The sequence below is a fragment of the Hemicordylus capensis genome, chromosome 1 (genome assembly GCF_027244095.1).
Source record: "Hemicordylus capensis ecotype Gifberg chromosome 1, rHemCap1.1.pri, whole genome shotgun sequence".
In the NCBI taxonomy this organism is placed as follows: domain Eukaryota; kingdom Metazoa; phylum Chordata; class Lepidosauria; order Squamata; family Cordylidae; genus Hemicordylus; species Hemicordylus capensis.
Window position 1 is genome coordinate 361,392,854 of NC_069657.1, and position 23,533 is coordinate 361,416,386.

The 23,533-nt window shown below is 40.0% G+C and overlaps 1 protein-coding gene across 10 annotated transcripts in view; it reads left to right on the top strand.

Annotated features, from left to right (window-relative positions):
- PLEKHG1 (pleckstrin homology and RhoGEF domain containing G1) overlaps window positions 1-23,533 on the top strand; it is a 190,795-nt gene that overhangs the window by 132,563 nt on the left and 34,699 nt on the right. For all 10 annotated transcript variants that reach the window (XM_053292289.1, XM_053292270.1, XM_053292321.1 and 7 more), the window contains 7 exons: window positions 3,137-3,237; window positions 7,762-7,831; window positions 17,689-17,735; window positions 18,766-18,916; window positions 21,474-21,605; window positions 22,482-22,664; window positions 23,242-23,337. In XM_053292289.1, coding sequence (XP_053148264.1) covers window positions 3,137-3,237; window positions 7,762-7,831; window positions 17,689-17,735; window positions 18,766-18,916; window positions 21,474-21,605; window positions 22,482-22,664; window positions 23,242-23,337 — 780 coding nt within the window. The remainder of the gene's footprint in view (window positions 1-3,136; window positions 3,238-7,761; window positions 7,832-17,688; window positions 17,736-18,765; window positions 18,917-21,473; window positions 21,606-22,481; window positions 22,665-23,241; window positions 23,338-23,533) is intronic.

Consider the following 23,533-nt stretch of genomic DNA (forward strand, 5'->3'; position numbering starts at 1 on the left):
GATTGGAAAATGGTATTTCTCCAGTGAGTTGCACATTTGCCTAGTCATAAGCTATGTTGTAATGCATATATTTATTTAAATTTCTGAAGTGTAAGTGTGTGTGTGTGTGTGTGTGGAAAGGAAAGGTTTCTATATATATAGTTACCATTTCTGAAATCTAGGCTCTGTTACATCTCATTCTGTAGAAAGCAAATATGTATTAAAATTACAGATGGAAATGACCCTTGCTTGTGGTGCTCCCATATTTCACTCTTTGACCCAGGTTACTGTGTGTGCAACATTTTTTTTCCTGCTTCATGAAGCTGCTTAAATATCTCTTCTCCAAGGCAGTCTGTGAGCTTATGCAAAAGGTCACTCACAGTTCCAGGAAGCCCCAGGGGCCTCGGTACAATAACTTAATGCACAAACATATTTAAGAGAACAGACTTCACTGATGAGGTCATCAACTGGTGGAGGTGAGATGAAAAAGCAGCAATGTAGAGCATGTATACTGAGAGTTTAGATGCCATGGAGTTTATTTTATTTATTTTATTTATTTATTTTTGCATTTTTATACCGCCTTTCGTTAAAATATAGCCCCAAGGCGGTTTACAAAAGTTAAAAACATACAATAAAAACAACATGCTAAGAGTATAAAAACATATAAAAACAGGCATAAAACAATACAACAGATAAAAACACCCAGAAGCAGCAGTAAAAACGATTATGTAAAAGCCTGGGTAAAAAGCCAAGTCTTTACAAGCTTTCTAAAAGCCATGATGGAGTCCGAGGAACGAATGGCCACTGGGAGAGTTCTTGTCGAAAGTCTCCAACCTGTTGATATGACACTGTGTTTAAACAGGGTCATATTCACTGAAATTCTTGTTTTAGTGAAAGGTATATTTATGTGGACAGAACTGACACTTTTAAGTGTGCTCGTTCAGATTATTGAAGAAAACGCTTGTGGGGAAGGCCCTTGTTGGAAAATGACATGGCCAGAAGCATTCTGGCTTGGAGTATGTGCCTACAGTTTGTGACAGAGCTCCACAGTTTTATTTTTAAAAGGGAATCAAAAGATCCCACTGGGCAACTCAACCCCTTGAGTGAGCCTGAAGCAGTTTTCTAGTTTTTAGTTCCATACTGGAGGGAGTTACCACAGCTTATTCTTAATGGTTATCAAGGCATGTTTCAGAGAGGCAAATGCATAGCATATTGATATCAGGATATTGGGTAAATTGCACTACATGTTATGGAGGAGGAGTGGTATCAATGCTTGACTATTTGGGGTATACAGCAATGCTACAGTATATCCTTGGGGGAGATTTGAACAAACTATTATTTGAAATCCCAATATTACAAAATATAAAGCACCAGTTTTAAAGCATCAAGTTGCAGGCTATTGTGTTCATTCTTATGTGCACAGTTTTCATAATAATGTTATAATTTTGCTTTTTTTAAATGACCAAAATGTGTTTAAAAACGCTGCCGCCACCGCCCTCACTGTAAACCTACCCAGTAGTATTTCCCAAGTAGGTTTTTTTCTTTTGGTGTTTCCGACTTGGTGTGGGCTTAGGAATGTGGTTGCTATATTAGATCTTTGTGGATTTACTGATGTTTCTCAGACCTCCTTGATTTTAGTGCTATGGAATGTTGTGTTGTCATTGGTAGAATGCCACTGCATGTTGTCTAAACCCTCAGGCTAGGAGTCATTTTTGTTAACATTTTTCCAGCTGTTCTCGCTCTTACATTACTGTTTTCCTTCCTCCCTGCAGAGTTTCTTTATAAATGTTATGGAAACAAATGAGGTTTTTTGCTATGCTAAATAGTACTCCAAATTGTTTTAGCCAAGACACCTTGGAACGGGTTCACACATGTAATGATGATTGTCAAATACAACAGATTACTTGTATATGTAAATGAGCCATCATAGTTCCAATGCCACAGAGAATGTTTGATTTATTATCCAGTGCCACCTTAAGCACAATACTTTTTCATTTGAGTTAATTAGCAAATTCTAGGGTCAAGACCAAGTGATGCAGTTGCCTGTATGAATTGGACTGTGATCAATGGAGTTAGGCAAATCTTGAAAGGTGATAGTCCAGCCAATCAAAGTAGGATGTGATATGGAACAGTTACTTTTTGTCAGGCTAGAGCAGTGGTTTTTCAATGGTGTTTCTTTCAGAAACCATGAGATTCCTTGGAACCTTGTCAAGATTCTTCAGTGAGAAGATCAGTAATGGTGGACAAGCTCTCCTGAAAGACAGCTTGCCTATCACTACTAATCTTCCTTTGCAAAGTGGTGGTGCAGGTGAGTGCATTCTATGGCACATTGGGTAACAGGTAGCTACTTGCATGAACTGAGTGTGCACTAAAGCATGATCCAAAGACATCTTTGAAAATACTGTGTCAGGAGCTTTCAGCAAAGAACTTCATGTGGAAGGTGACCTGGATAATTCTGAGTTTGAGCAAAATCAAATTCTACACTTTTAAATCTTCACTTTTTTGTGTAGATTAAAATGTATTCCATATAACAAATTAACATGTAATTAAATCTTTGCTGCAATATATTCCAGTGTAGCATATACTGAGCCTCAGTAATTCACTAGGTAGGCATTGCAGAAGAACAGAGGCCCTATTCTCTACCAATGGTCAACTAGAGTGTTTATATTGTGTTGTGTGTTGGAATTTTAAAAATGCAGTTTCACTTGCTCTGTAAAATGGTCATATTTTTCCAGGCTTCTGCTTATAGTGTCTGTATTAAGCCAGGTACTTTTATCATACCTTTCATTATTATTTTTTAAAATTAGTATAGGAGAATGTCATCAATCTTATTGAATAATTAATGACAATAATTAAGCTGTCATTGTGGGTGAAATCTGAATACATTTGCAGTTTGAAAAAACATACAGTGTACAGTCTGAGCACCATAGCAAAGCAATTCAGTCTTTGGGTTTATTCCTTTGGTACTAGTGAACAGATAAGTATTGTTATCTTCCATAATAGAATGACTGTTCAGCATAGAGCTACTGAAGGGATTACAGTAATATAAAGTGAAATTGATCTGGAGGAGACTCATCTTGCACAATTAAAGATACTCCATTTACTGAGGAAGAAAAGAACAGACATGTTTAAGGCATCCTTTTCATTTATTTCACAGGATTACCTTGATTGTATCAGTGACCAGTCCAAGCTGTCCTTGGGGACGGAGGATAGATCAGCTTTGTTTGGGAATATAAAAGATATCTACCATTTCAATAGGTAAGTAAATATGCGACTTAACTGAAAGTGTATACAGAGACTTCAAATAAAGATTTTATGGTTACCTTTTATTTCCCTAAAAGTGTTTGTGGTGTGAGGGACTTTGAGTCCCTGTGAACATATCTGTTTATAGTAGTCCTATCATGACTCCCGCAATTTTATGCCTGTCATTGGAGCACTTATAAGATTCTTATGAGCATTTTGGTGCTAGTCTCCTTTCCCTCTGCCCATGCTGCCATCTCCCATAGTGGGACAGGGAATGTAATGGAGGTATTATTAAATCAATTTGTGCCTCCCCTTCTCCAAATGCTGTCTTCTCCTTTGGGTTGATAGAGGTAGAAGAAGCCCAAGTTCTTTGTACTCTATTTATTTTATTTTATTTTATTTTATTTTTATTTTTACATTTTATATCCTGCTCTTCCTCCAAGGAGCCCAGAGCGGTGTACTACATACTAAATTTCTCCTCACAACAACCCTGTGAAGTAGGTTAGGCTGAGAGAGAAATGACTGGCCCAGAGTCACATCTCCTATCAGCCCAGAGTCACAGCTAGTATCATGGCTGAATGGGGTTTTGAACTCTGGTCTTCCTGGTCCTAGTCCAGCACTCTAGCCACTACACCACGCTGGTCATTTTACTTCTATACCTAGATTTTACCTTAAAAGGGATGTTCTGGTAAGGTAAGTTCTCTTCATACTTCTACCTTTTTGTATTATTTTTTTTCATGGAAACAAGAAGGGTCCTTATCACCAGACCTCTGGTCAGTCTGGAAGTGGAGAAAACGTTGGGGATATTTTGGGATGTGAGAGCACACGCTTCTAGCAGGTGTGACATCTGACCTTGCCTAAGTCCAGTTCCTGAGATTCTCCACCCAAAATTCTCTGGAATCTCTAATCTCTAGAGAATGCCTGGTGGAGAGCACAGGGACTAGGGGGTGGGGTGGGGGTGGGGCGGTTTAGATGTCGTGCCTTTGGGAGCATGTCCTGGTTTATCCCCAACATTTCCCCCACTTCCAGACCGACTGGCAGTCACGTGAACCTGCCCTCTCTTTCCCCTCACTCTTGATCAGCCTTTGCAGGTGGAAGTACATGGAGGAGACAGGAAAACTAGCCAAACTACCCTGTTAACCTCTTTTCAGACTCCAGTATAGACAAGGGTTTTCCAACAGATGATGTTGGACTGCAGCTTCCATTACACCCTTTGGCTGTTGTGTATTAGACGTTGTCTAATAATGTCTAGGGACCCAAGATTGGGAGACCCTGATATAGATGGCACAAATATACACATTTTCTGTTGTTCCAAAAAACAATGAATCATGCATAGGCACACATACACTATCCTCCCCAGTCCAAAGATTAAATTTTTGACAATGCTGCTTTGTACTGCAGTGCTCCATATACTTATTTAGCCAATGTAATTAAAGTGTGATGGAAGACAGGGTCAAAAATCTTAAACTGGTTTTTGTGTAAAGTGCTGCTAGCATAGATATTTGCTATCTTGTATCGAACGCCAGTTGTCAGTCATGTTGTTCTGTCTCAGCACTGAATGTACTTGATGGATAACTGTAGCCATTTCTGCAGGCATATCATGGTGAATGATTTCTTTACTTTGATCTGCCTTTGACATGTATTGGATTGTTGTCAGGAGAAGTCTCTCTTAAATAACTCCAGGTGATGCATATGGAAAACAATTTATTTTAAAAGATAAAGCTGTATACATTAATTCCCTCTTGAGTATTTTTGGCTTCTAGATTTGTTAATACACAACTGAAGTTTTCAAGACACAGTACAAACCTGTCAAGATGTTTGAACAATAAAATCAGAAATGGGATACTAAACTTCCTACTGCTACTTACTATTTTATATTTCATTCACAAAATAACACTCTATATAGAACATGATTTGATGTTTCAGTTATTCTTCCATAATGGGTTGGACACTCGTGACACATGAACAGTGTTATATTATTATTTTTTTATGAGTTAATGAATGCACCATCAATGCAACTGTCTCAGAACAGGATTAACCAAGAAGACCCAGATTCAAATCCTACTTCTCTCTGGCTGACATCTGTTCACCAGTCACTACTCGGGGGTGATTGGTGAACACATCTAAATGCATTTGGGCTTTGTGTGGGGAATTAGTGAGATGGGGTGGAGCAGTCCTACATCAGAATGATTTTTGTGCAAAGTTCTGGTCCCGGGAAAATGAACTGACAGGTTGAAGTTCAAAACAATGTAAGATTGTATTTGAGGTTCAGGGGTACAGCGGAATAAGAAAGTTGATTAAAGCAATATTACTACTAGAAGAAATATTTTACAAAGATTAACCAGATGACTACAAAGAGGCAATTTAGCTTAGTGTCTGAATTAAAATGACTTCCAGGCTGGTTAGAGAGGAGAAGGCTTTAGAGAAAACAGGTTTTTTTATCTAAGAAGAGAGCAAGGATAGGTATTGCCCAGAGGGGTGCAGCGATTATCATACAATCTCGTCCGTCCTTTAGTGGTGACTGGACCCTCATGGCTCAGGCACAACTGAAGGACCTCTTTACTCAGGGGTGAAACCAGGCGACGGACAACCAAAAGCAGCTTGGGGATTAGGCAGCAAGGGTAAATCCAAAAGGTGTCTGTTCTCATGCAGCCAGCTTATCGTAGCAGCAAGACAGGCTGGATAGATCGGGCTCACGAGGAACATCGATCTGGAGACTGGAAGTGTGAATGGCGCGATGAGCAAGACACGGCCTGGTGCAATGGTGGGTGTCAAATCTATCACCCAAACAATGGGTGACTCCATGGTGTGTAGACTAAATGAAGCACACTGGTTCAGGAAATCAGGGCCAGTTACTGCCCAAAATGGGACCAGAGGCAAGATACTGGCTGCTCCTTCTTTCTGAGGAGGGAAATTCTGGTGAATCTTAAAAGGATCCATTGTCTGTGTTTGCTGTGCTGGGGTACAATACAGTGATTTGAATGGGTCAAGAACAACCTGTATGTAAACGGATATGCAAGGATGGTATCTCTTAGGTTGGAAGGACCTGGTAAACCAATCTGTAATTTCTAATGAGAGAACCTCTGAGTTCCTGTTGCCTACTTAGCTCTTTTGTGATGGGAAGGGAGTTGCTTTCGCAGTGCCTTATCTGACTTTCCTGCTGAGATATTTAGCATTAGAGGTGTGCATGGAACCGGCTGGCCTGGTTCGGTCTGGCCCCGAATGAACCCCACCCCCCATCCGGTCCGGTGGGGTTGTGATTTTTTAAAAAAATTAATTTTAAATATCTCTAGCCCCTTTGGGGAGCTTCCTGTAGGCCGTGGGGGTGTGTGTCTGTGAAGGTCCACTCTCCCCCTGCTGGACTCTTAAATCACTGCTGCGGGCCCATAAAACGCTGCTTTCTGGCCCATTCGGGCCTCTATAAGTGTGCGCAGTGGCCATTTTGGCCGCTGCCGCACATGAGTAAATGGCCTCTGTGGGGCCTGGCCAAAAAAATGGCTGCTGTGCATGCACAAATGACCTATGCCAGGCCCCGCAGAGGCCATTTGCATATGTCCCACCTTCGTGGACCCCCCCCCCACGGCAGCCTACAGGAATCCCCCCCAAAGGGGCTAGAGGTATTTTAAATTAATCTTAAATTTTTTTAAAAAAATTGCAGACTTGTCTGGGGGTTCGGTTCCAGTCCGGATGGAACTGGGGGGATTCGGTTCGATCCTGAACCTCCGGACTGATCCACACATCCCTATTTAGCATTAGCTTGTTTGAGGCAACTTCAGGAGGAGGGGAAGTAAAGGGTCAATCTTCAGACAGAAAGACTTTGAGTGTGGAGCTAACTCAAAAATTAACTCTGGTCTACTTAACCGTTCCCCAGTGGAGGGAAAGATGCAAGGCTAATTCACTTTCAATTTGCTTAGCAGCTGTTGAATCTGGTGGCAACCTGTCCCACTGCCTGCTAAGTGTCCACAATAAACAAACATGGCTGCTGACCAGTTCCAAGTGGTCTTGGAGGAAAATGATTATCTAGACCCATTTCAAACTGGCTTTAGGGCAGGTTATGGGGTCAAGATGGCCTTGGTTGGCCTGATAGATAACCTTTGCATAACAGTGCATAAACAAGATCAAGGTTAATGATAATATTTGCGTATATAATTTGAAAAAGAAAAAGAAAACTCCCATATACATAACAACATAACTTAAACATATTAAGATACAACCAACACAGGAGAAAAAGTGGGGGGGGGCACCTTCTTCTAAGGATATATGTCTTATGTTTCAAAGCATAAAAAGTTCATTAAAATTTGACCAAATAGCTGAAAATTCCTCTTGCCAACAGAACAAATCCAGTTCAAATGCTGACAAGGAACACATTCAGTTATCCAAAGTTGCAGTTCAGGAGTGAATTTGTTCTTCCAGTGTTGTGTTATAATCCTTTTGGCGACACCCCAAGTGACTATTTCTATTAGAGCAGCATATATAGACATGATGCTTTTCATTAAAAATTGACTTGTGATTTTCCCCTCTTTTATTTGTATGAACTAGTGAACTCTTGCAAGATTTGGAAAACTGTGAAAATGACCCTGTGGCTATAGCAGAATGTTTTGTTTCTAAGGTAAGTGATACTACCCTCCTGTTGATGTTAATCTGTGCTGTAGTACACTACAGCTTTTGTATATAACATTCCAAGATGATTACATCTATCCAACTCTCTACAAATAAGTGGTTTGATATAAATAAAGAAAACCTTGGGGGAAACCCCATTGTATGTTGAAATACCTCACATTCTGTACACTCATTCTTGAACTGAAGAACTATGAAAATTGAAAAGCCACATTTTAATAGTAATTTGATTAGGACCAATGAAAATGACACTCTGTTTTAGGATCTATCTTTTGAGGCTGTTCTCACGAGCAGGCTAGAGCCGTTTAGCCTGGGCTAGGCTGCTCGTGTGGAGTGCTGGGATCCATGTGGATCCCAGTGCTCCCACCCAGCCTAACCCTGCTCCCAAATCTCACTCCTAGCAGAGGTTAAGGGAGCAGGCGCTTGTGTCTCCCCTCAGGCTGCACACAGCACGAGGAGACACAGATGGGCGCCTTGAGCACCCATCTGATGGGGGATCCTATCAATGCACCATGCTCATGGCACAGTGCATGGTGGGATATTCTGAGGCCGGGACACATCATTCCGGCCTCTGGAACTCCACGCTGTGTAATGCAGCACGGATCATCTGGAAGCACAGTCCACATTCCCAGCAGCATTTCTACGACTGTCTGTGGGGGAAGGAGAGTTGGAGCAGCCTTCCCCCCTGCCTGCCCGGTTGTGGGAATGGCCCCTTTGAGTTGTTCAGAACTCTTGATCAGACTGAATTAGTATGAAAAGAGGCAGTGAGGACAGGGAAGCCGGGCCTATTGAATGACCCAAAAGGTAAATATTTTATAAAAAGATTGAGTGAGGAGGAGTTATGTAGACTTGTGCTGATCAGCCTTAGTAGGTGCTAGACGTGATTTCAGGCTGAACCCAGGTCTTTTAGGAGGAACAAAAATCAGTAACAGTTATATCTTCATTAATAAAGGTATTGATAGTGTTGGTCTTTGGATATATATATTTCTTATACACCACCATGACTACCTTTATGAAATTTTTTTTGAAATTTTTGATTTTTTTGATCTTTATGAAAATTTTAGGAAATATAAAAATCTAGCCAATTATTCCCATCTGTCTCCAACCCTAATCAATGCACACAAGCCTCTTAGAAATGTGGTGGTCTTTTTATATTCATAATGCTGGAAATTAGGTATTTCACTAGGCAGAAAGCCAATAGAAAAGAAATTTGGAGATATAGCCTAGTGGTTGGAGGACATTTCACCCCCCAGGAAAGTAAAGTCCCATCTCTTGGTGGAAGAAAATAGCTACCTCCTATTTCAAATATCCTTTTCCTGGGTGGCTAAATGCAATATTCTCCAAAGTCCATAGAAATTGTAAGTAGCTGTATTGGTAATAATGGACGGTTTTTATGGACTTGGGCTCTATACCACCTAATATGGCTACCTACAGTTCTAGGCCTGCATAATTCCCCCTTACTCCATCTTAAGACACTGATAAAATGCAGACCATTTCACCAGACCAACACCTCTGCCCTTTGTTGCTTTTTCTTACCATCCAGCCTGTTGAAAGGTTCTTAAGAACTCAAAAGTTAGCTGATCAAGATTTTTTGCCATTTTAGTTGGCCTTAATATATTGCTAGATTTGGTTTTGGGGTGTCCCCCCCTATCTACACCAACATGATTACCTACAATCTTTAGGAAAATCAATCCTTATCTCTTCATATTTTGGTCCAGTTTCCATTTTTTTAAATTAAATTATGCCCTGGCCATAATCCATATGAATTGGACCCAGACCTATTGGAATAAATGGGAGGTGTGCAAAACTGCATCTGGGCTGGAAATCATTACAGCTTTTGCTAAATTCTTTCAAACCATTTGCAAAGATAATTACATTTGATTATTTGATGGAAGAAAATGAAGTCTGACTCATCTTTTTGAATTAAAGCGTTTTTCTTTTCCTTTCCTTTTTTTAAAAAAAGATTGTGGAATATTTAATACTTTCCTCTCATTGGTGCTCTTTTAAAAATTGGTATAAAACACAGTATTTGACAAATATTTCAAAAATTATATCACTGTATGTCATTCTCATATATATATATATATATATATATATATATATATATATATATATATATATTTATACACACACACACACACATACACAGAGAGAGAGAGAGAGAGAGAGAAGAGGAAAAAAGAAGCAGTGCAGATTATGGTGATGGACATAATTTTACTTTAACAGTAAGGCTCTGGTGTAAGAAACCTTTTTGAATAAACAAATAGCAAATAGATCTGCATGTGCATTACTGTGATTTAATGCCCTTCCTGACATAACTTTGGGGTGCCAGTGGGAGTTGGGACTTTCTGTAATTACCTTGTACTTTTGTACATTTCCTCTAAGTATGGCATGAGCAACTCAACACACAACAAGCAAGGTAGACTATTGGTGTGTGTGTGCGCGCACATGTATACACACACACACCCTTGATCTGACAACAGAGGTTTAAAACATCTCCGCTTACTCTCATTAAGGCTACTTCATGTACAGTAGAGTCTTAGAATACATAATATGTGACTATCCTCCACATGGATTTTACACTCTGTGTATATGTGCTGAAAGCTTCAGTCTTCTTCTGAATATAGTAGAAGGAGTAAAGACTTTAAGTTCTTCTGTTCAGCTCCTTCATGCTTGACTTAGGAAATGTTCTTTAATATAATTGCATGTACTTTTACTGTAACAGCATTTTGTTATGTTCGTGGTAAAAATTGTTCTTTTGACCCAGAGCTTGGCTGAGGCATTTTTGCTTACTGTTTTGTGCCTTCATTGCGAGTGGCAAGTATCTAGGAATACTTGATAAGAAATCTGTTTTGACTCTAGGATCTTGTTCCAAGCTGGTTCAATGGACTTGGAAGTGTTTGGATTTAGAAATATGAGGATGGTTTTTGTCATTTCATCTGTTCACCAGAAGGGGCGAGTTGAAGGCAGCTGTGGGGCAGTTTGATTCTTCATCTGTGCTAAATCCCCTCACTCTCTCTCCTTTCTCTTAACAAAAGAGGAATTTTAGTTGTCAACTTCACGCCATAGTACCATCTGGAAAGGCGTATTTAAGTCTAAAAATAGATATATGCGGACTTATACTTTGTAGTTTTATTCGTTTGAAGAAATACATGCTGTTGATGCTTGCATGGGTTCAGCGCCCTTGTGTACCACATATTTATGACTGTCTGCTAGCCACCATCCATGTTACTCAACTTTCACTGAACATCAAAGGATGTTTCTACAGATGCGAGAATATATGAAAATAGAAATACAGGTTTGATGGGGGACTATAAACATACCAAGGATAATAGTATTACAGCTTACTGTCTAGAGGATTTCTTGATGTGGTCACCTACTTTGTAAAATATCATGCCTTAATTCTAATTTTGATAACTGCTTGTAAACTGTAATGTATATTCTTTGTCCTGGCTTACAGCCCCATTGTATGCTCTGTTATGAAAAGGTAAAGGTTTATGGAATCATTTGTAAGGGCTCTCGTACCAGTACAGTTTTGCAGCTGCAACATATCTGTTGTGGAGCAAAATGCAGATGTTAAGCTAGTACAGCTGTGCCACTACAAATGTACTAAAATTTTGTGTGAAGAGTGTGTGCTGAGGCAACACTAACCATAACACAATCTACAAAAGCAGGACTCATTCATCTCTCTCCATAAACTGATAAAGTGCTGCATAATGAGCAAGAAGTACCAGAATTGCATAGCCCAGAAAGTCCTTCAAAGAACATGTTTGGAGGTGCTCTGGCGATTAGTTTTCATTAATGCAACATTGCATCAATTCCAGGAAAGAAAGAATCCATATAGGTAGATGGATCCTGTCAATTCAACATGCACTCTCATAAGAACAGCCCTACTGGATCAGGCCCAAGGCCTATCTAGTCCTGAATCCTGTTGCACACCATGGCCCACCATGGTCCAGCATCCTGATGCCCCTGAGAGGCCCATGGGCAAGAGGTGAGGGCATGCCTTCTCTCTTGCTATTGCTTCCCTGCAACTGGTATTTAGAGGCATATTACCTCTGAGACTGGAGATGGTCCATAGTCACCAAATTAGTAGTGCCACCCTCTATTGAGATATAGATATAGAGTGAGTAGTGTGTTGGTATAGCCACCAACTCTCCACATAATTAATTGAATTGAATGTTATTATTACAGTCAATCACCAGCAATAAAAAATTAAATGGAAAATAAAATTAGAGTAAAATAAAATCAACAAGTTGTTCTATTAAGAACTAATCAGCTTACTTTCCTTTAACTGTCTCTATATCTGGACTAAATTTGGTGCAAATCGAGGTCATCTGAGGTCCACAAGTTAGATCTCTTACACCTCAAATGTTCATGTGTCTGCCAATCTTGGATTGGAGTGGATGTCGTCATTACAAACTGCACCATTGAGGTGTCCCTATGTGTCCCTACGGCTGTAGCAAATTTGGTTCAAATCGGTTAAGTGGTTCACAACTTGTGCCTCAAAAGTTTACATATCCGCCATCTTGAATCGGTGTGGATTACATCATCACAAACTACACCGTTGAGGTGACACTGTGTGTCACTCACTGTAACTGTACCTAATTTGGTTTAAATTGGTTAGTCCACAAATTAGCCCGCTTGTGCCTCAGATGTTCACCCGGCCGCCATCTTGAATTGGAGTGGATGACATCATCACACATCCTGCCATTAGAGCATCCCTTTTTATCCCTACAGCTGTAGCAAATTTGATTCAAATCAGCTGTTCACAAGTTAGCCTACTTGTGCCTCAAAAGTTTACGTGTCTACCATCTTGGATTGGGGTGGATTACATCATCACAAACGATGCCTTTGAGATGTCCCTATGTGTCCCTACAACTGTACCCGATTTGGTCCATATTGGTCCAGGCGTTGTGAAATTGATAGCGGGGGGACACACGGACACACACACAAAATGCTGGGCGATCTCGTAAGCCTACTGGAGAGTAGGCTAAAAAACAGGACTGGGTGATAGAGTATCAAAACATATACACACAGAGGTCTCAGTTACAATTCATCAAGTGCTCCCTTCTCAGTTTGCATGCTGTGGCACAGAATCTTGTCACCCCAGCTGTAACTGCTGTATACTGGTCTGCCAGAAGAAAGGAAGTGTAATACTCTTCTGATCGACCTGGCATGCTTTTTATAAGTGGTTCAATCCAGGCAATGTGAATGTCCCTATAATATAAACAGTATTAAAGCACATGTGAGATGAACTCGATATTGACCGAACTGCATGGACATAGCCGGTTCCTGCGCTGTATTCTCTTAAATCTGCCATCCAGAATGGCAGAAGGCAGGGCATTAAACGGCGCCAGTGAGGACGCTCTCCTCTGGTTTAGAGTGGTCACATTCGTAAGGTACGTCACTGGTTGATGGTAGTATGAGAAGCCACCTGGAATGCTACTAAGGTTAACAAGACTTACACCAGATTGCTTCTCCATATCCATAATACATGGTTTAATAATTTCTTTGGCGGAATCATGTCCCAATGAAAGTAGATATTGTGGAGAGAGGCCATATCTGCCCAATATGTCATGAAGGCTCTTACACCAATTGGAATGGAACTCATCTTTCAATACCAAGGGGGCCAGGCCCTGGTGGCAAAAATATAATTTGAGCCAGTAATTAAATGTGTGAAGCCACCCCGGGCCTTGACTCTGGTTAGACCCACCTCTAAGCGTAGGATGGCATTTGAAACCCACCTAGGCACCTGGAATATGGCACGAAGGAATCTAGACTGAACGACTTCCATGGGTTTGAAACCACATAATTATTTATTCATATCCCACCTTATTATTATTAATTTATATTTATATCCCACTTTATATAGAATTCCTTTGACTACTGCAGCCGTATCAGTGCAGTTACATGAAGATCTGTATTTTGCTGCACAGTGTGATACTACAAGTTGCAAGTTTGCACTGGCAAATGATAGTGTATGTAACGCATTGACTGAGGAGACACGCTGGCACAATTGGGAACTACATCATGCCCAACTCCACTGGTTCCCATATGTCCATCAACCACAAAAAGAGGGGAACAGTGACCAATGAGCAGGCAGCACATGGAATGCAGGACCCACAGAACAAATGCCAGGCCAGCGCTGTGAAATGTTGAGCTGACCAAGGTTGCAGACCAAGTTAGGTTGCCCCTGCTTATACGTTTTCTGGTCAGTCCTGTGTTTTGTTTTGGGATTTTTTAGCAGTACCTCAGTCAGAAATATCACGTGGTAATAGCTGAATATCTGAAACTAGACACTTCACAAATTGTTAAGGACTACACACACAAAAGGATTAAGGCATAACTTGAATATTTTTGACTAATATTTAGATTGGGCTGCATAATAGCAAGATTATCTCCTTTTTATTCTGTTATCCTTTTTCATGATGGTAAGATGAAGAAACATAAAATGTGCTGAAAAACAGAATTCTTATGATAACTGGTTTAAAAAATCATTTGTAGGATTATTTGTAATTTGGTGTTTGAAAGTTATCATGATCTAGACTGCTATTTCTGCCTTTTTGTACTTGTGTATATTTAAATTCTTATTTACAGTTTGGGTGTACTTTTAATATAGAATTTTATATATGAGATGTCGGAGAATCCTCGCCCAATTTTGATTGGTAGCTAGATTGTTAGTTGATTCCATCAACTAATTACAGAGTGTAATGTCTCTGCTGCATATTGTGGTTGTCCTGATTACTAGTTTCTTGCAGGTTTAGATTTCTGCTGTAACAGTTTAATTTAAAGTATATACATTTACTAGATTATGATGCGAGCTTACTGTTTCTCAGTGAAGATGGCAATATGAATCTGAAAGACTACAATAAAATATCTAGATATATATTTGCAAAGATTCAGTTGAAATATGACATAGTTATGGACCAGTAGCCACCTAATGGCAAAGTGGGGAAGTAACTTGCCTAGCGAGCAAGAGGATGCCGGTTCGAATCCCTGGTGGTGTGTTTCCCAGACGATGGGAAACACCTATATTGGGCAGCAGTGATATAGGAAGATGCTGAAAGGCATCATCTCATATTGCACAGGAGATGGCAATGGTAAACCCCTCCTGTATTCTACCAAAGACAACCACAGCGTTCTGTGGTCGTCAGGAGTCAACACCGACTCTATGGCACAACTTTACCTTTAGTCTACTATGCATTTGGCTACTAAGATCACCTAGCTGGAATGGCACTGAAAGACTCAGTTTTACTGTGGCTCCAGTCCTTCCTGGCTAGTAGAAATGAGAAGGTGATTCTGGGAGACTCTTGCTTGACATCTTGGCATGTGTCAGGGCTGTACAACTTTAGCCCTCTTCAGATGTTGGACTACAACTCCCATCATCCCTGACATTTGATCAATGTGTCTAGGGTGAAGGGAGGGCTGAAGTTGTGCAGCTTGGCCTGTGTCATTCTGCAGGATTTCGTTTTGCCCCTTACAATGATTAACATCTACATGAAACTGCTGGGGGAGGTTGTATGGAGACTGGAGTCTGTTGTCATCAGAATGCAGATGAGCCACTGCTCTCTCACTCCTTTCCACCTCAAGCTAGGGAAGCTAAGAAGGTTCTGAACCAGAGTCTGGAATTGGTAAAGAACTGGATATGGGCAAAGAAACTGAAACTTAATCCAGACAAAACAGAAGTGTTTTTGGTCAGTAGGATAGCTGGTCCACTGATATGGGGTTCAGCCCATTTGGAATAGGGTAGCACTCCTTTTAAAAACTTTCTTTCACAGTTGTGGCATGCTCCTAGATCCATTGCTACTTGGCCAAGAGTGCTTTTGCCAAGAGGTTAGGCTAGTGCAGGCATCCCCAAACTGCAGCCCTCCAGATGTTGCTGAACTACAATTCCCATCACCCCCAGGTACAATGTATTGTGGCTGGGATTATGGGAATTGTAGTTCATCAACATCTGGAGGGCCGCAGTTTGGGGATGCCTGGGCTAGTGCAACAACTATGCCAACTTCTGGAGAAAGTGGATCTGGCTATGGTTACATGCATCTTTGTCTTTGTTGCATCACGACTGGATTACTAAAATGCTTTATATGGGACTGCTGTCAAAGAGTATTTAGGAACTTCAGCTATTTAAAAATGCAGTGGTGAGGCTTTTAACTGGAGCCAGTTTTATTGAGCCACCTGCCTGTTCTGCTTCTATATACCTGCCAGTTAGTTTCTAGGTGATACTCAGAATGCTAGTTGTTGCTGCCTTTAAAACTTGAAATGATATAGGATGAAGGAACATTAAGAATTGCTTCCTCCTGTATGGTTTTGCCCACCTTCTGTAGTCAGCTGGGGAGGCTCTTTTGTGTTCCTAGCACTGAGGCTTGGTTGGTGGGAACAAGAGAGAAAAGTCACAGCACCCAGAATGTGGAACTCTCTGTTTCAAGATATTTGTCTTGTGCTTTCCTTGATGATTTACAACTTAAAACAGCTTTTTTTGTTTAGGAAAACACTTGGCTTACCTTCTGATTGATTTGGGGGTTTTGTTTTTGTTTTAAACATTTTCCTCTTATATTTCAGTTTGGCTCTGCTGTTACTTTATTTTTGCTGAGTTTGATATGATTGTATTGTAATTAATTCTAATATATTCTAAGATGCCTTGAGCTCTCTATTTGGAATTCAGAGGCATGGTAAAAAAAAATCTCTAAATAAAATAAATACACGATAGGATATACTGTCCTGACTGGTAATACGGGAGACTAAAAGTACGAATACAATGAAGATTTATATACCGCATTTAAGCATGCGGAATAGTTTTATTAATCTTCATTTTAAAATATACAGTAGATCAGATGGCTATTCTCACTGAAGAATGTGAAATACTCCATAAATGCTCACCCGTCTCCCCTTATGACTTGTTCACACATGATTGATGTGTCTTTGATATCCTGAGGCATGCATATGCAAAGGTAATGTGTGAACTGGATGATTATGGATAAAACCAATGGTAATCTTGGCATCCATTTCCCCTCAGTTTTTGTGATTATTCCTAGCTGTATCCCTGGTCAACCAGTTTGCACATTACTATCTCTATGCAAATGTATTCCAGGCATGCCGGTAGAGGAAAATGTCTGGCAGAAAGCAGAGGATTGTAGATTTGGTTAGCTTGTGTTTTCCCCCAAGAATTATCATCTTATACAAATATGGTATTCACAAATATGGCTGAATTACATGGTGCCAAGCAATCCCTCCCTGCCCCCTTGAGCTTTTCTCCTTCTGAAATATATGTGCTTATGCTCATTCCAGTCTGTTGCTAAAAATCCACATGGGGCAAGGGACTTCTTAACTCTTTTCCATTTGGTGGTTTTTCTACAAAAAAATCTGCTTATTTCCCTTTCTCCATTGGATGGGCTTGGGGGTGGGCAGTAAGATACTTCTTCCCCTGCTTGAGTCTTCTGAGGCATATTGCTCTCTCCAGGCTGTATTGTGTTTAAAAAATAATAATACATCAGCTTCTGGAGTGGTGAGAGGGAGACATGAGACCCAACTATACATAGTTTGGCTCTAAATCTTGACTATCTATTTGGCTAGCTAGAATGTCTATAGTTGCCTGTGGCAAGTAAGACAGTCACGAAGCTTTTACAACAGTTTATTATGTTGATCTCTTTAGGACACACTGACTACATATGTAGGTAGGCATCGGTAGGCAAGCAGAACTGTAAAAATGGTTGTGGGCTAGTAATAAACTTTGTAGACTTATTGGCAAGATTGCTTCCAAATAAATGTTGGTTTCAGAATTTCTAGAGAGCTGTGACCAAATCTAAATACTAAATTCTCCCCCCCCTCCCTTTCTCTTGTACACAGAGTGAAGATTTCCACATATATACACAGTATTGCACCAATTATCCAAGGTAGGAGTATCTTTTTGTGTGTGCTATTTCTCTTTTACATATTTGAAAGCTAGTTATAGGAATGATCCATATGATATAGGGATTGTGATCATTTTATGTGCTACTTAAAACAAAGCACTTATAAAGTAATTAGAAGTGCATGTTACATTTATTATGGAGAATATTAAGAGGGAAACAAATAGGATGGGTGCTGCTTTACATTGTGTCCACCTGGACATGCACATATTTCCCTCATATTTACTGTATGGTCATCAGTCCTTTTGAGGATAGGATGTTAAAATACTACTTCATAGCTTAAATATGTGATTTTGTAATGTGATGCCCAGTAAACAGCCGGATTGTGTATCAAAATGTGGGTAAGAAACACATGAGTAATCTGTTCACTGAAACACTGAGCAGTTCTTCCTATATCAGATGTGTTGTTCAACTGTACCAGATAGGCCAATAGCTAGGGGTTTGTTCTCGCTGCAGTTTTCACCTTTGAGAACTTGCCTCAAAGGCTTCTTCCTCAGTTAGTGAATATACCCTGTTTCGCCTGCACAGAATGCAGAACAGATGCTTGTTAGTGATGAAAGCTGGAGTCATGCAAATAGGAATGGAATGTATGTGTGTGTGTGTGTGTGTGTGTGTGTGTGTGTTGTGGTATCAAAAGCAATACGAAGCCTGCATATCCAGCCATCTTTTATATATTTGTCCTTTTTTCCAAGTAGGCAGAAGCATTGAGAAGATTTTTCTGAAGCGGTAGCACCTGGAGGGAGGGGTTATATGTAAGAAAAGCTGGGAAAACCAAATGCCAACTGTTATGTTTGACAGTTGCCACTCATCTAGTTTTATAGTTTGTACAATGGTCAAGCATCACATTTTCACACATCCCTTGCCTAGAAATATCATAGTATGAAGGGATCCTAAGCAGGCAAGCCACACTGACACAGCTGTACATGTGAATTCAAAGCTGTGGTTTTCAGTGTAAATATAGGGTTACCCTCGCCCCCCAAGCCCCTGTTCCGAAAGTTTTGTTATATGCTTACAGGTCGGTGGCTGTACTAACAGAATGCATGAGAAACAAGTCCTTGGCCAAGTTTTTCAGAGAGCGACAGGAAGCTTTACAACATTCTCTACCTTTGGGATCCTATCTCTTAAAACCTGTCCAGCGAATACTCAAGTATCACCTACTTTTACATGTATGTTGTCATTTAAGTATTTCCTCTTTGATTGCTTTTGCCTGCACTCTACAAAAACCTTGTAGAGACTTTGTGTGTGTTTCATCAGTACTGGTTTTTTTTAAATATATGTAACCTGCAGTGGATGTATTTCTCTTAATATTATTGTTTTTCTACTTGTGGCTGCAGTTATGGATTTTGCACAGTTGCAATGCAATATCATTTTCCAGTGAGGGATTAATGCTTTCTTGTGGGTGCCTCTAACTCAGGGTTCAACAAAAAGTTTGGGAACCCTTTTCAACAAAGGTATACACATGGTGGTAAATGTTTTGAATTCAAAAACTCATTTACTGTATAAGTCTACTTAGATGCTTATTCCATTCTCTGCTGCTGCTTGGAAGAATCTTGCCATTGGTAGCCAAAGAACTGTGCATACATTATACAATTCAAAAGAAAAGCCACTGTGTATAGAGATTAAATACCATTTTTGCTATCATGACAGTAGAAATGTAAATCTCTTATTCATTTGTTTCCCATTCCTAACATTTTTATAAATTTTGTTTTGTGTCTAATAGTCTTTTAGCATTTGCTTCCTATTATAGATGACACTCCAATTATATTTCAGGGCCCTCCCAAAAAACAGAAACAAAACACATACATACATACATATATACATACAAATCTGTGCTTGCTTCTAATATCAGTCTATTACCAAGAAATTAAATGCTGTAAAATGTATTCAAATATATGACTGACTCATTTGTTCTATTAAATGTTAATATATTCTGCCTTGGAAGCTGCTGTTCTAGTGCAGTTTGAAGATACATTTGCTGCATGCCTTTCTAAGACAAGCACAATTCACAAGTCATATATGAACATCTGACAAAGGTTCACCAAGTCTCCTTGTTTTTTGCCTGCTTAGGATGGCAGAAACAGAAGAATGCTACACCAGGCATGCCACAATACATGGCTGCAGGGTTACAAGTAAGAAATTGGTGTGTCCAATTGTGAGCACTGATTTCAGATAAAGTAGTATTTTATTCAAATGACTTCTGATGCCAACCAAATATTTAATGATTAAAGTTTTCTCAACAACTTGGGGTGATACTTTTCTGTGTTGCTGGCAAATCACATTCTTCTAAATAGGGGGGGTCACACTTAAAGAGAGGAAGTACATGGGTTATATACCATTCAATTCTTGTAGTACCAATTATTTGGGCCCCGTTTTGGAGTTGACTCCCATTCCCTCAAGACCCAGTTCTTGCTGTTGGTTTTTAGTGTGGGAGATCTTTGCAGCAACCTCAGAGGGAATGACTTTACTCCAGGTTAATTGTCCCCTATCCTATATTTTCAAATGTGTGCAATTAGTTCAGTGCTTCCTCATGTTTTCAGAGGTATCCAGTTTTCTCAGATTGGATCATTGTTTCTCTCCACTGCCTTTTGCCAGTGCTCATCTATTTTCCTCTGTGCTTCTCTTGTTCTTGGAGACTGCTGTCTCATTTTCTGTCCCTTCCTTCCTTCCAGTGATTCTCAGGACTGACACTGTTGATTGATAGCCTTGTTCCTCTCTGAATCAACTCCTTAGCCAGCAGGCATGGCCTCTCTGTCACAGAGCAGGGTGTGAGGACACTTGAAATTGTTTAACTAAGTAGGTCTAATTTAGTCCCTGCCTGGATTGGAGACTGTATGTCAGCGCTGCATATATTGCCCTCAGTCTTCTAGTGTCTGATGTTGCTTTTTAGATTGTGAGCCCTTTGGGGACAGGGTTCCATCTTATTTATTTATTATTTCTCTGTGTAAACTGCCCTGAGCTATTTTTGGAAGGACAGTATAGAAATCGAATAAATAAAATAATAATAATAATAAATAGTCATTGATAAGAACAGTGGTGATGAAGTTTCACCATCTGCACAATTTTGTTCACTGAGAATTCTTTGACATGAGTTTTGACATGTAACAAATACTTGTTTTGCTCTCAACCGTTCACCTAAAAGGGTTAATGTCTATATTGTATAGCTCTTGTGATGGGTAAGTAACAAGAAATTCAGGCTCCATTCATCTTTGTACCCCTTTTGCTCCTTAAATCAAATCTTCCCATCTTCTGCTTCATTCATGATTAAGGCATACTAACTTTCAAAGAGAGAGGTCTGCCACTGGCAGTTCTGCTTTGGACTTGACATTCTTTCTACTGCACCACTCTTGGCATAGTTGTTCTGGGTTGTGGAGGAGAGGCCAACAACTTCTGCCCTCCATGAGCTTCAAATAGTTTCTCTCTTTTTCCACAAGGTTCCTTTTTGCTCCGTCACCACTAAATAGTTCCTGTATTATGGCAACAGCAATCCAAGGCTTCCATTCCTATTTAGATGGAGGAGGACCCCTCTCATTCAGGCCAGCTTAAGGTGACAGGAAAGTTCTGTGCTGTTTGAAATGGACATACAAGGGACCTTTTAGAGGCTAGGAGGCCCAAAGAGCTGAAGGCGGATAAAACACATTATTGCTTGTAGCTTAACAGCCAAATTTTTGGATGCAAGTCTGTCATAGTTGTAGATTACTTCTTCTTCATTGGTTTCTTTACTAGGAGATAGAAAACCACCTTGACAAGGACACTGAAGGTTATGATGTGGTTTTAGATGCCATAGATACAATGCAGAGAGTGGCGTGGCATATTAATGACATGAAGAGGAAACATGAGCATGCTGTCCGGTTGCAGGTGGGTCAGATGCTGTTCAACAGTCTGTATATATGTTTGTCTTTTTGCCTAGTTCTTGTATTGCATGTATTGGGCAACAGCATTCTAAATTACTTTGTGTTTGCTTTTGTGTGTGTGTCAACTAGTACCTACAATTAGTAGCTTCGGTTTCAATATTCAGTTTCATCTTGATGTTGTTTGATGTTTGATCAACTCAACACAGGGACTCCAAAAGAATTTATTAATATGTCAGGAGAAAAACAAAAATTACTATAGAGACATATTTACGTTTTCTCTTTAACATTTTGACTGTTTCTGTTTGTGAACTGCCTCAACTTTTGAAATAGGCAGTGTATAGAAATGTATTAAATAAATGCATAAATTATACAATCTGCTGGTGTACTGCAGGTTGGCTAAAAACCTAGCCAACACTCTCCTGCTGATCTTGCATGCTGACTTTCATCACAGACGATACTGTCATAGCACACACTCTTCCTTCTTCAGTAGCCCTTATGTTTTCCCTATTTACTCCTTTTCCTACAATGGTCATCTTGCCCACTCACAGATGCCCTTGTGGCCTGCTAAGCACTCTTCCCTTTCCCAGCCTTCTCTCACGCAGCACTTCCAGGGACCATGTGGGGTCATCAGGTGACAATGTAGCCTGCATGTCTGAATTCATTACATTTCCATCTTTGTCTCGTATGACAAATGCTTGTTCACTGTCATATGTGATGAGGTGACGACTGCTATTCATGTACAAGAAATGCTTTTTCACACTCAACTGCAGTGCAAAAGGAGTGACAGTTGCCTCATCACATAGTGTTTGCTGTACAACATTATTTCATGAGAGACTAGGTATATGTTCAATGACTTACTGTAGTTCCCTCCCTTTTTCAGGAGATACAAAGCTTACTCACTAACTGGAAAGGACCAGACCTTGCTAGTTATGGGGAGCTGGTTTTAGAAGGAACATTCCGCTTCCAGAGAGCCAAAAATGAGCGCACTTTGTTCCTATTTGATAAACTGCTGCTTATTACAAAGAAGAGAGAAGAGACTTTTACCTACAAAGCTCATATCTTGGTATGTCAAGCTGCACTGACTGAGGGCAGTGAAGGGATTAAGCAGGCTGAATATGAGGAGAGTTTAGTTATTTTGCTTTAACTTATATCCCATATCTCTATGGTAAGTTTACACTCAAGGTGACTTCCATAAAATATACGGAAGTCCAAAAATAAAACAATTCATCACTATCATAAAACATCGGTTCTTTAAAAAAAAAAAATCTCAGATGTGATGACACAGACCTAATTAGACAGAAAATTATAAGCCCGCTGAAATAAGTCTTCACTGCCTAGCAGAAGCAGTCAGTGATGGCACCAGAGTTGGGACACTCACTACTTGATAATCTACAGAAGAGGGAACATCTGTTGCTTCACCTCATGTGTTGAACTGTTCCTGATTATTCTTGTTGCTGACACAAGACTCTTGTGTTTTCTTTTCTGACCATATATCATAAAAAATAGGATAGGATAGAATAATAGCTATTAAACATTTATATGCATTAATAGCTGGTTGATATATTTTTTTAAAAGTTGCACTGACTAATCAGATGACCAGATGGCCCCCCTCTGACTGACGGTCTTTCTCTCTGTTGCAGTGTGGTAATCTCATGCTGGTGGAAGTAATACCAAAGGAACCTCTAAGCTTTAGTGTCTTCCACTACAAAAATCCCAAGATGCAGCACACTGTTCAGGTACCAACTCTCACCTCCCCATATGACATCAAGGTTATAATTTTCCTGGTAGGTGACCTGTCGTTTACATTACATCCCTGGTACCAATCAGTGGGCAACATCCATACTATGTTCATCATGACTGAATCCCATTAAAGTTTAATGGGACTGAAGTTAGCCATGACTAACTTGTCTCATTGATTTCAGTGGTGCTTTG